Consider the following 13166-nt stretch of genomic DNA (forward strand, 5'->3'; position numbering starts at 1 on the left):
GTAATGCAAAAATCTCAGTGTAAATGTCAACATCTTGCGTTTTGAAGTCCAAACCCTATTGCAATTGTATTTCATTTCTAAACTGCCAGTATCTTTTTTATTTTCTTTTTGAGAGGAATCTATCTAGAAAGAAATTATTTTGTCGGTACTTCTTTTTCAGTCGTAAAACAGGCGTTACGAGCAGTAAGATTATTTTGGTATTTCTGTTGCATACCGTCTACGCAACATTTCAAACCAATTATGAAAACTAATGGCACTGAATAGATTGTTAAAATTAGATAGTTAAAATTGATTTTTTTTGCCAAGTTATATTATAAATTTTTCATTGTAGGACTTACATTTACACAATATTTTACTATTTTTAGACCAGGGAATATAAATGGGTGAACACTTATATGAGCCGCGTCATGACAAAACCAACGTAATGCGTTTGCGACCAGTATGGATCCAGACCAGCCTGCGCCTCCGCGCAGTCTGTTCAGGATCCATGCTGTTCGTTTACAAACCCTATTACAAGTAGAGAAACTGATAGCGAACAGCATGGATCCTGATCAGATTATGATATAATGACACTAAGATTGTTTCTATGTAGAACACAACAGTGTCCTATTTGTGCTAGTTAAAATGTCCCCTCTTCACGCTAGATCACTTGTGTCGCCCCTTATTCTAAATAAATTAAGTAACGAGTTTTTACATTCCCGCGAGGACACTATACCCACATTAAATTTGTAATTTGGTAATTTGGTAATCTTTGAGGCTCGCAAGAATCAAACTATTCTTTTGCAAGTCTGTTTTAGACAATGATTGAGAAAAAACTTTAATATCTTCATTCTCGCGTGTTTTCTTTTTCGGAGAAGAACTACGATCTTTTCCAGTAAAGATGGTCTGAGAAGACATTTGTAGATGGTACGTTTTACTTGTACAATGTATCAAATAATATCACTCTATATTAATTCTACGTAACGTATACATCAAAAACAATCATAACAACCACGTTCGACTTAACTTTGATATAATATTATGTAACTTGAATCATGCCTTAAATATAAAATGCATTAACATAAAATGGCAAAAGTTGTACTTTACCCTGTCAATAAAAAGAAAAAGGACATGTTACTATAATCTCTGCAAAAATCGAAACAATGTCTGGTGAAAAGGTCTTAATTCTAAGATGATAAATTGTTTGAGAATCTGGAACAGTCATTTTATATTACAAAAATTGAAATTCCAGGCAACGGTATACAGGGTTTTTTATACAGGCTTTGAGAGATCTTGGTGTCAGTATTTTAAGTCATCGTTTAGTTTCAAACACAAGGAAAAAACACAAGGAATATCATAAACTTTAGTCAAATTGGCCAAAAAAAATCCAAAAGATTTATGTTTACATGAAAATGTCTATATGGCTTTAACAGCTCTTATTTATCAAGTTCATATCTTACCCGATAGATTATCAGTTTGCATATTCGAAATTTCCAAAGGTCCGCTCTAAGCAAATGCGTTTTTAAATTTTGCTAAAATATTTATTACTTTTTATTACTTTAGGATGAATAATTCATGCTGACATTTAATTGTGGACAATGGTTCACAAAGACTCACCAAGAATTAACCCTGGAGGATGGTGATGGGTGTGGTCGTAGCTGTTGAGGTGGTGTTGAAGAGGTTGCCGTTGAACAAGATCAAGATCAGGAACAAGAATCCGATCAGCATCACTGGAAAATAGAAAATAATCAACTTGTTATCTCCCTTTGTTTACTTTGGAAGTGCTTTGAATTATTTATTCCTATAAATAATTGATATAATTTTGATCAAGTGCGCCATTTTGGAGAGGTCAGCTAGATCTTATAAAATATCTTGCTTTTTTTTTTCTTTTTTCTTGTTTTTGTTTTTTTACTTTGCTTTATCGCTTTGTCGTAAACAATGCTTATATTCTACAAAAAGAACTAGAGAATATGCATCTATCTCGTAAGAGAAAATTATATAATTACATTTAAGCATCACAATGCATAATCTTCGTTTAGAAATGTACACTACAGACCTAAGTCAGTGATAAACAAATCAAGGAATTAAAGTGCAGTAATTTTTTGCAGGGGAAACTCAGTCTATTAGGATAAACAGTATACAAAGCAACTTACAGAAAGATCCATCACCGAATCCACCGCCTTGTTGACCGTAACCGGATACTGGCATATAGGTGTACCCGCCGGAATAACCACCGTATCCGTACCCGGCACCGAGGGCGACACCGATAACTCCGACAAGGGCGAAAAGGGCAAGAGCTGTGATTTTCATGATTCTGGAAAAAAAAATTATATCACATACATTAAAGATGTGAACCAAATGTTGATAACACAGAACATGATTTTTTTTGTTGCTAAATTATGAATTGGTAGAAATTTTGAATATAAATGTATTTGCCACATGAGAATGAAGAATGTCTCGTGTATTCCATCATTGAGAAGAGTTCATGCTCATGATGAGATATGCTATACCCTTACTTTACGCTATACGATAACTGGGATTTATCCGATTATATGTATTGCTTTTTTATTGTAAAAAATAAAAACAATGAATCTTTGGAATACTCTAATTACTGTAGGTGATTAAGAAAATACTTAAGTATGTTAGTTTTTACACGAAAAATAAATTGATTTCAAATTATACAATAGTACAACGCACTGAGAGCCTCATAGTATTAAAGTGCTCTAACCGATCAGTCAGTCCGCAAAATAGTTATTAATATTTTCTCCAATAAAATCAACATCTTTAGAGAAACACCTCTATTCAACAACCAAAATATTTGTATTCAAAAGGGTACTGCTCTGCAGAGGTTTAACTACATTGGTAAAAAGCATATGACAGATGTAAGCGAATAAATTTAAAACATAAGTCAGTCTGGCAACAAATTGACAACAAGGACATAACCGGTTTTATTTTGATATTCCGATGATGCAGAAGTCTTGTTTAAATACCGTTTCAAACATTAGACTGTTACTGAGAACCTCAGGGTAGCGTTCACTATGTTGCTCTCTGCACATTGTCTGATAATGGTTATACATGTAATCTGCGCCACAGTATTTTACATATTTTTCAGCAGTCGACATATATTTGAACTTCGCACAAAGTGTCATGGTGGAAAAAAAAATATTTTCCACTGTTTATCGTCATAGATTAGGTAACACATATTTACCTGATGAAACTGGACTTGAAATAGCATGTTTATACAAGTTTGTAATGAATTTATTGAAATTTGTGCAAGATATTGGCATATTTACAGTTGATCCAAATATTGCTTTTGATCCTAAAATTGATCCGATTACTTTTGTTTTAACAATGAACATAAATCCAGGATCATTTAATCATGATCTTTTCTCAGTAAACACGGGCTTTAAGATGAGGTGGTTTTGACCCCTGGTATTGCTTTAAGTTTGTACATGTAACACCCGAGGTTAGCCAAATTTTTACTGATTCGGCACAAAACCACCTAAACTGTGTAGGTGTGCCGTAAAACCAAACAGAACAGCTATGAAGTTGACATTTACGTTTAACTTTAAAATGCGATCCTAAACTTCAAATGACCTCTTTGTTACGCTCATCACATTGTCTCACAATGTATATAGTTTGTTCTCAGTTATCTAAAAAATAAAAAAAATGCCATTCCTTTAGTCCAACTTCTGTATTGCGACAGGGATAATAATATCGTCACATATTGGAAAATAAATTGTCCGTAGGCATTGAATATAAATTGTTGTCAAGAGGTTACAGACAAAATAGATTGAAAAGTCAGTCAGTTTAAGAGAAACTATCATTTAACACTGCATCTTCACAGCAAAATACAATAAAATGGACAGAAACAAAGGTAAAGTGATACTTTTAAATCATTTACTTACTTAAGGAAAGTTAAGTTTGTTTCAGGTTAATAAATGCACATTTATTTTTGTCTTATAGTTTTTCTGCTTTTCAAGTTTTTAACAGAAGTGAAAAGGTGACATATTTATCAGTTTTGTTTTAAGATAACATGCAACTGTTATTTATATGATTTTTTGGCAACTCTTACAGTGGAATATACACAGAATATTAAACACTTTTGAAAACAGATAAAGATGTCAAAAATGTGAATTCTAAATGTAAACGGTTTATATACTAGAATCTAATGCTTAATATTAATGTAAGCAGTTATAATATTGATTAAATAACAATACATGTATTGAAGTATGTCAATGAATTCCCTGTAAATATTTTTTATTTGAATATGTGATAAATAGAAATAATGCAACTCGTTGAAAGAAAATAATGATATGCGCGTCAGAGTCTGCATAAAAATATTTGTTTTTAACAGGTAAAAAAAATTCTAGGGATGTCAACGAGTTACAGGAAAATCGTAAACTCGATCGAACGTTCAATTGATACTCGAGTATTCGGTAGAAATTCTCTTCATCTTGTTTTAATCGAAAACATTTATATTGTGAAAAAACTAATAGAATTTCTTAAATTTATGTCCAATGTAAACTAAAAAATATCCTTGCAAATATGCGAAAATTGTGTTGTTAACTAACAAGGTAATTAATAGTTGTAGAGGTGAAGATGTATGCAATAAACAATAACGTTAACAATGTCGTCGTTTATATTATCTTCGGCCAATCATGACATAAAGTTACAAGCGTGTTGCCGAAATTTATTTCGAGGTACTTCTAAAACGGGCCAAAATTTATTCTGATTTACTTTTAAACCGTTTTGAAGGGCTAATTACTTTCAAAAATGTAAGATGTAATAGATAACTTAGACCCTTATAATTGATTAATACATGTATATGTATTTGATATTTTCAAGGTATATTCATCGCGTTTCTTGTGCAAGTCAGTTATGTGTATCAGAATTAGAAACGCAAGTCAGTCGCTGTCGCATCATTCTTATAAATTAACTTCTGGTTTCGTTCTCGTTACTGCTTTGACAGAAATAGAAGATCGATGAAGATGGTTATATATCTTAAACGTCCAAAGAAAAAATTCGAGTAACTGACTACTGGATCGGAAGAATGACCGAGTACTTGAGTACTGGAATAGGCGTTGTCATCCCTAAAAAAATCTGTATTGAACCTACAGTTATTCAATATCCCCTACATGTATTGTACTGATTTTATCATTGTTTGTGAGTTAGCCTTTTAATCAAGAGTTTATGAAGGTTTAGTCCGTCTAATAAATTTTAGTTTTAATTCATAATACAAAATAACAGGAGATCATACTTTTAAACTAACACTTCATTTTCATATTTACTTGATTTTTTTTCCAGATGAATATAAAAGTAGTTGTGGTAGTTGTTCTAAGTTTAGTGATACTGATTTCAGCAAAGCCAAATGTAAGTATGTCTTATTTTATGTTTATTTAAACACGTTTACCATTCTTTTGCCTTAATTTTATTTTGAATGTATTACAATGGTAGGATACTACGATAATACTCTCAATCGGACTTTTTTTTTGTCGACTCGAAGATAGAAATATTTTTTATTCTAAGAAATCGTTTGAAAATTAAGAAATAATGATGCGCGCCAAAGACTGGCTTTATAACTTGATATAATTTTTTTTCTGCGCAAAATAACAAATTTAAAAATTCCAACAATATGCGCCAGGACACTTGAAAATTTGTTGTTGAAATCTCTCGAAAAATGTCGGGGAAAATTTGTACACTTGCCCGATTATCTAATTTAAATACTCTTGTAATCAGATTATTCTTTTGGTAAATTTGGCTTTTATATTTCAACTTGGTTAAAACTGTGTAATAATGCTTCTGATGAAAACTAATATCGGTTATTACGAAATGCACATAATAAAACGTCAAAAAAAATCATTTTTGTTGTTAAGGGGTTTAAGCAACGCTGACAAAATATTGATGTGAAATGATAATTGGATTATTGTTAACTTGATTGTTTTGATGCATAGCCATTATATGTGTATAATATGTGTATTTTTGTGCATTAAAGATTCAATAATATCGTAAATTGTTCTGAAATAACAGAAAAAGGGAAAGAAGAATGACAAGAGCCTCCTTGAGCAGTATATTGAACTCTGTGAAGGTCTTCAAGATGGAGAAATAGAAAACACTGAAGCAGAATATGATGATGTGTTTACACAATTTAATACGAAATGTACCGATATCTTAAAGTATAAAGAGGAAGAAGATGCCATCGAAACGCTTGCGGTATTCGTAGCTTTAGCTTCTGTCGTATCTCGGTGCATGTTATATGAATTATTATTTCGTGAGATAATTGACTGATTTATCTATAATGACAAAAGCTAAAATGGCATTTATCGTTTCAAGCACGCTACATCGCTTGTTTTCATTGTAATATCGGTTTTACACACACTTTAATTGCCATTCGTTTAAATATACTTTTTGTCAAACGGTGTTTTTGCCCTTTTTTATTACATTTTTCTGCATTTGGTCACTATTTCTCGTTTCAGTCTGTATGAAATTCCAACTCGTGTATCATATATTTATTAAACAAGGTTTGAGAAACATAAGAATTCTAGCAGTCACTTTGCAAAGTAGTTGATCGTGTACGTAAGTTGCTACCTGTTGTAGGATAAGAAAATAAAAACACCAGTTATTTAATGACACAGGTATATATAAATGTTAATAATTTACTTATTTAAATTCGATGTTTCCAACGTTATGTGAATAACAAACAGCCTTCTTTTTATTGAACTTTTATAGAAAGAAGGCAATAAAGGCGGTAAAAAGGGAGGAAAAGATAAAGGCGGAAATTAAAATAAAGGAAACAAGGCAGTGGAGAAATTAATGGCAATTTGTATCTCCATTGGAGTTCAAAAATATCTTGAATCCGTAAGTGTCATAATGTACATCCTTATAACGAGGCTGGTTGACTTCACGATAATTAGTTGCTTAGTTTTACTTTTTTATGAGGATTAGACTGTTAATTATAAATTCAAGTTTTGTTTCTTTGTTTCGGCAAACTTAATGAAATGATTATTTAATTCTAGTTTCCAAATGACACACCGAATGAACTAAAAGACATCTATGTAAATGATACCTACCCAATATGCCAAGAAGCATACAAGATAAAAACAGAAGGATATGTGGTTGGGCTCATCAATCTTTGCAAAAGTCTTGAAGCAGGTGAAGTTGAAAACACGAACCCAAAATACCAGATATGGTTTGACTTGCTTGAATCTTCTTTATGTGACTTTTATAACTTGACAGTAGAAGGGGATGATATAGCGAATGATGCTAAAGTAAGCAAATATTAACGACATTTAGTTGTTCTTTTTGTTAAACGGTTTTGCAATGATGTTAAGCCTGTTATCCGCCAATAGATTTCTTTGCAGAGCTTAAAACAGATATAACATCTTCTCAAAGACTGATGATACAATTTTTTTTCAGTTAATGCCTAGAAATAAACAGGAAAATGCAGGCAAGAAAGGCGGTTCGGAAGTAAATGTTGCGGTAGTTATGCTGTCCCAGTCCTGTATAAGGTTGAAAGCAGAACAGGTATGCATATGCATTTTAAGATGCGGTTGATAGACATGGCTTTACATGTTTCAACATCTGTACACAAAAATACTAATCAAATGATGCAGATTCAAAGGTCGTCATTTGAAAATGCTATTTAAATAGAAAGTATTACTCCACTGAGGTTTAAAAGCCTAAATACATAACATATAAATGAGATGGGGCACTTTAAACAGAATATATACAAAGATAGTTTAATTAAACTTAAAAATAAATTGAAATGATTATGCTTTTCTTAGCCCAATTTGAGTGAAAAGTGTTAAACGCTTGTCATTTTGGGTCATTTGTTTTACAATTAGAAAAATTATTCTGGAAAAATGAAGTGCGCGAATTATCTGAAAAATTAAAGATCTAAACCTACAACAAATGGTACATTTATCTGGAAAAATATTTTCAGTTACATCATGTTAAAAAACTCAGTAGAGTCCCTTTAACCTCTTTCTGATTTCAGTATTTTCATTTCAATACTTCGGGAAAAAGTTTTGAGTAATGCCTGGCTTTAAGCTTTATTGCAAAAATAATCATCCAGTTTTCAACCTAATTTTATAATTTAATAGGTTACAAATAACCTTTTTAGTTGTTGTTCTCAAAATGTCGTCTAAGAAAACTTATGCCGCTCCAAATACTACAGGCAGCTATTATGAGTGAGATGCCTGAACGTCCGTCTCTTTTATGTAGAAATTATTCCAGTGGCTAGGGTAAACAACACTCTTCACGCGCGCGCGCACACACACGCGCACACAATTTGATAATAAGCTTACATCTTAAAACATAGCAGTACATCTAAAACCTGATAAATTTGAAACATTTGATTTTTGTTCTTTAGATTAAAGAGGAAATTGTTTTCATGTGCAATTTAAAGCACGGCGATATACTTCATTAAAAAGGAAAAACATGAATATATAACGTTACATTTATACGATGGTTTAAAAACTTGTGAGTTACTTAATGCCTGCAGAATGAAGCGCTGTATGTGAAATTAAGATATCTTATAAACGTATCAAAATGATTAAAATGTAAACAAAGTACTAGTAGTATTCTGACTTCAATAGAAAGTTCTAAATAACGACATTTTTAATAATTGCAAAAGGCAAAATAAGGAAATGATAGCTTAGATAATTAGCAAATAAGAATAAGCATCAAAAGAAAAAAGAATGTTCAGGTACTTGGCCAATAAGTAACTTTCTGCAAAATATAGGTAATAAAAAGTTTTTAGAAGACAAGTAGAATAATAAACATTTCTTAGGCGTATTGGGCATAATGGGCCTTTAAGCAGTGTGTGGTTGTCTGTAGTGCTTTTAAAATCGGTTTTAAGACCGGTATTTCATTGTGCAGAGCAGTTCGGGCCAAAATGAAAGAAAACAACATATTATACGTATATCGTTAATCTTTTATTCGAATATTTATTTGTCTAAATAAAATGTATACTTAATAAAATAAATATTCATTATTTTTAAATTTAACCGTAATTTACTCTTTGTGTTTATTATAGATTAATTAATCAATTCACATTTGAAAATTATCCTTTAAATAATATAAAATTACATATTAATTTACAAAATAATAATATTCTTGCAGTAAGTAGCCATACTAAAATGTACCTCAAAGAAGTCCATCTTCTTTCAGCCTCAAAACTTTACATTTGAGTACTTGAGAATTTTTACTGCGATTTATGATGGCATTTGTAGCAAAGTACTTTATGATGGACCCGACAATGGACTTTCTGTTCTATACAACGGCCTTGACTCTGGTGATATCAAGGAAAACAAGAACAAAAAGTACAAAAAGCCGTTTAAAATGCTAGAACCAGTATGTGAAGATATACTAGAAGAAGAGAACAAGCAAGACGCTGTAAAACAAACAGCTAAACAGGTAAAACTATTCTATGACATGACAAAGATATCATATCATTTTTTAAAATATAGAACTAACTGTTTGGAAAGAATGGTTGCTAACAAACGTAATACACTTCGATAATCTGAAAATGTCTCATACCTTGTCTTAATTAGAATCGGAATCGTGGTCGCTTTCTATTTGTAGGAGTATACAAGTAGCCTTAAAGCAGTATGCCTCCAGATTCATGCTAATTTTCAGGAAATTTTGAAAATGTATTTCAAAGTAAAATTTTGTGAAGTGAACAAATAAAGTAATTTACACATTGAAAACGACACTTACAGTTCACGTAAATTACCAGAACGAGGCCAAAATATACAAAAGTACCTCTTACTGCGTTAGTAACGCAGTAAAATTATAGTGATTGATACTGCAAAATCAGTCATTAATCGCACGTAACATATAAATAATTAATTAGATATTGAATCTTTTAACTTTTCTTAAGATATTTATACATTTGTCTAAAGATTGAATTTCTTGAAATATTTTGGCTCATCTGGAGGCGTGCAGCTTTAATAAATGAATGTTATATTAAGTTGATGTTTCAATCCACAAATTTGTCCTCCTAAATGGCAGACTCTAACATTGCCAAATGTGTGATTGATGTGATCGTACGGCTACAATAGCTTTAAGTAGTATAATTGTTTATTTCGTTTTTTTTTCATTTCATTGTGTATGTTGGTCCGACGACGCGAGTCGGCAGCTTTTATTAAAACGCACTGAAAGAAAAAATAGAGCAGCATGAAGATATGAATTATGTAAATTCTCATGAAATCAAAAAAGCGTGCCCTATGATATTTTATATTTTTGTTCTCAATCAAACTCCCTAATAACACTACATCTGAACTTTAGACGAATTGTTTCTTGCCTCTGCACTTTAGCTATATTTCACACTATTGTTTAGGAGAGCAAGAAGGGAGGTGGCAAAGAAGGAAAAGGTGGCAAAAAGGGAGGTAAGGGTGGAAAGAATAAAGATAAAATGGGAGAGGCTGTCATGAAGCTTAAAGAGTACTGTCAGTGGATAGTGATGCATACGACAGTAGGGGTAAGTTTATAAATATCAATTCACAAGGGAAAATAAATAATCATTATTTAGTCAAACTTTATCTTTAAATGGTGTATTGTAAAACAAGGCATTGCGCTTTAAATAAAGCGGTGGCTACCTCAATCGCAAAGACAATGCTACCGAAATAAATATAAGAAGTGTTTATATTTTATAATAGTTAAAGAAGAAGAATAATATTTGTCATAATATGTAAGTAATTATTACATCAGATTTGTTTCTGTATTTTTGCAGCTTCCCGTTGACTTTCCAGTAGATTTGAGAGCCCGATTCATGAAAATGGAAAGTGTCTGTAAAGGTTTAAACTAACAGAAACAGGACATCGTGTACAGACGATAACTGAAAATCTGACAGAAAAAGCAACATACTGTTTCGTGACTTTTGCTTGAAAATGCTAAGAAATAAAACGTAATCTAAATACAGATGCTGAAATAAAATGTAATATAAATAAAAATACTTAAATAAAATGTAATTTATATCGTCAGAATGAGAGGTTGCTCAAGTTGTAGGTGATGTAAATTTGTTCTTAAACAAACAAACAAAATAAATAAATAAATTAAACATAACAATATCCCAATCGTTTTTCTGAAGGGAGTGATAGTGATTAGCATTTAATTATTCCAGCCGACAAGGTTCTTTGCTATTAGCTGACCAAATTCAACATTTTAGTGGTAGCCCTCAAGAGTGGATAGTGTGTCGGACTATTAATCTAAGGTTTGCTGGCCGCGTGGATTGAAACCCCGCCAAGGGCAAGCTATTCCAGAGCAACGATTTTAACACTTATTGCTTGATACTGGTTGTTTCCAGAAACGAAATCGAGTGTTTCAATAAGCTTATAGCTCCCCCACCCCATCCACGCGAAATAAAATAAATAGTACAAAGTAAATTTAAAATTTTACCTTAATGTGAATCTTGATATTTAAAATTGTGTTAATTTTTTTTATATATTTGTCCTATCTAAATATCTCTAAAGTTGATACTGAACTTTTCGAGATATGAAATCTGGAAGATATCATTACGACATTTAGGTGATGAACGCTTTAGTACATAAACATACTATCATCAAAATGCAGGTTTGATGACAGAAATAATTTCTTGGTCCTGTCTATATATATATATATATATATATATATATATATATATATATATATATATATATATATATATATATATATATATATATATATATATATATATTTTTGACAGCATATTTTTCTGAAAAAAGTTGTTGTTTCAACGAAAATGAACTGGATTCATTAAAAAGAATTGGTTACTTTTAGAAATTAGTAAATTCTTGAAATGGAAATTTTTCTACTAAATAATGTACAATTGTTACAGACTTTTAGACTTTTGGATAATTATTCAGAATAATATACGCAACAAATATCTCCTATACAACAGACGTAGCATGTGATTAAGTTATTTTACTCTACAAAATATGGTAAATATATTTATGGAAGATACGTTTTTTGTTTGATTTTATGGTGCACTTCACCAACACAACCCAGGTTATATGGTGCCGAAACAGGGAAGACGATTTTGCCTTATCGCGAGTGTAACAAACTTTAAGCAACAACAGGTGTCAAAACCACCTCACCTGCATGAGCTACTTGATGTACAGATTCTAGTAATTTGAACCCATTTTGATTACGCAAGGATAAACGATGACTGCAATTCTGATGCCTCAATCCTTTAAGGCAACCCATCAGCAACAAGTTGGAAGAAGATACGAATTTGACAATTCCAGATAACATTTGTATTTTATAGGGATGTATGCAACGATAAAACATTCTAAAATGGACAAATAAATCTTTCAATATTAACTGAACTGGTCATGCCTAAAATACATCATGACCAAATAGCGAACTTTGCTGATCATGCGTCACATATCTTGGTCTGCACTGGTCGCACGGGCTACATCTGTTACCGCCCAGCAATTCGGTTCACGCCAAATGGTCAAAATGTGTTTAATATTCTTTGTAATGAAGGATCACATATAAAATTCTTTGAACATAACACATCCATCTTAAAACAATTGTATGGCATTTATTTGTTTTAAACATATGGTTATATCTAATAATATGAACAGCTGATATATATTGGGTAATGAAATCTGATAAAATGTGTGAAAATCGAAACTTACGTTTCGGGCCTTTCCCCCTTGCTTCCAAAAAAAGTTGTATGCCTCCAGATTTATGCTTATTTAATTAAAAAAATAGATAATGTATTAAAATTTTGTCAAGAAGGTAGTTAACATATTGCAAACGGCACATTCAGTCCATGCTAATTACCAATAGAAAGTCAAAATATGCAAACATATCTCTTACTGTGTTAGTTATGCTGTAGAAATATGGTGATGAATACTGCTAAGCCAGTCATTCATTGAATATAACATTTGACTCATCATTATGATTGTTAATATTTTTACTTGACTTGATTTTTTTTGCTTTATTTGGAGGCATGCAGCTTTAACGTTATATTATTGAAATGTTGTGTTTTGTTGTTGTTGTTGTTTTCTGCTGCTGTTGTTGTTATTGTTGTTGTTATTGTTGTTGTTGTTTTTACTTTGCGTCTACTACAAACACTATACGCTTTTCGCTCAAAATCGGGCTAAGAAAAGCATAGAAATACGATTTTTGTTTCAATTTTAGTAAGAAGTTAATTTTGTTAACTATCTTTTGCATTT

At 31.4% G+C, this 13166-nt stretch overlaps 1 protein-coding gene and 1 long non-coding RNA gene across 2 annotated transcripts; both read left to right on the top strand.

The window, feature by feature from the left end:
* The first annotated feature begins 5284 nt into the window (after positions 1–5284).
* On the top strand, positions 5285–6192 carry LOC132716657 (uncharacterized). Its single transcript, XR_009623843.1, has 2 exons — positions 5285–5352; positions 6010–6192. It is a non-coding gene; the product is annotated as an uncharacterized LOC132716657 (long non-coding RNA).
* Positions 6193–7398: 1206 nt separating this feature from the next.
* On the top strand, positions 7399–11003 carry LOC132716656 (uncharacterized). The gene is made up of 4 exons (XM_060699978.1): positions 7399–7503; positions 9151–9396; positions 10322–10462; positions 10715–11003. The coding sequence occupies exons 1-4, from the start codon at positions 7399–7401 to the stop codon at positions 10787–10789; spliced, it is 567 nt and encodes a 188-aa protein (XP_060555961.1). The 3' UTR covers positions 10790–11003.
* Positions 11004–13166: the final 2163 nt, after the last annotated feature.

Source organism: Ruditapes philippinarum, unplaced genomic scaffold (assembly GCF_026571515.1).
Source record: "Ruditapes philippinarum isolate M1 unplaced genomic scaffold, ASM2657151v2 ctg14808_1_1_1_1, whole genome shotgun sequence".
In the NCBI taxonomy this organism is placed as follows: domain Eukaryota; kingdom Metazoa; phylum Mollusca; class Bivalvia; order Venerida; family Veneridae; genus Ruditapes; species Ruditapes philippinarum.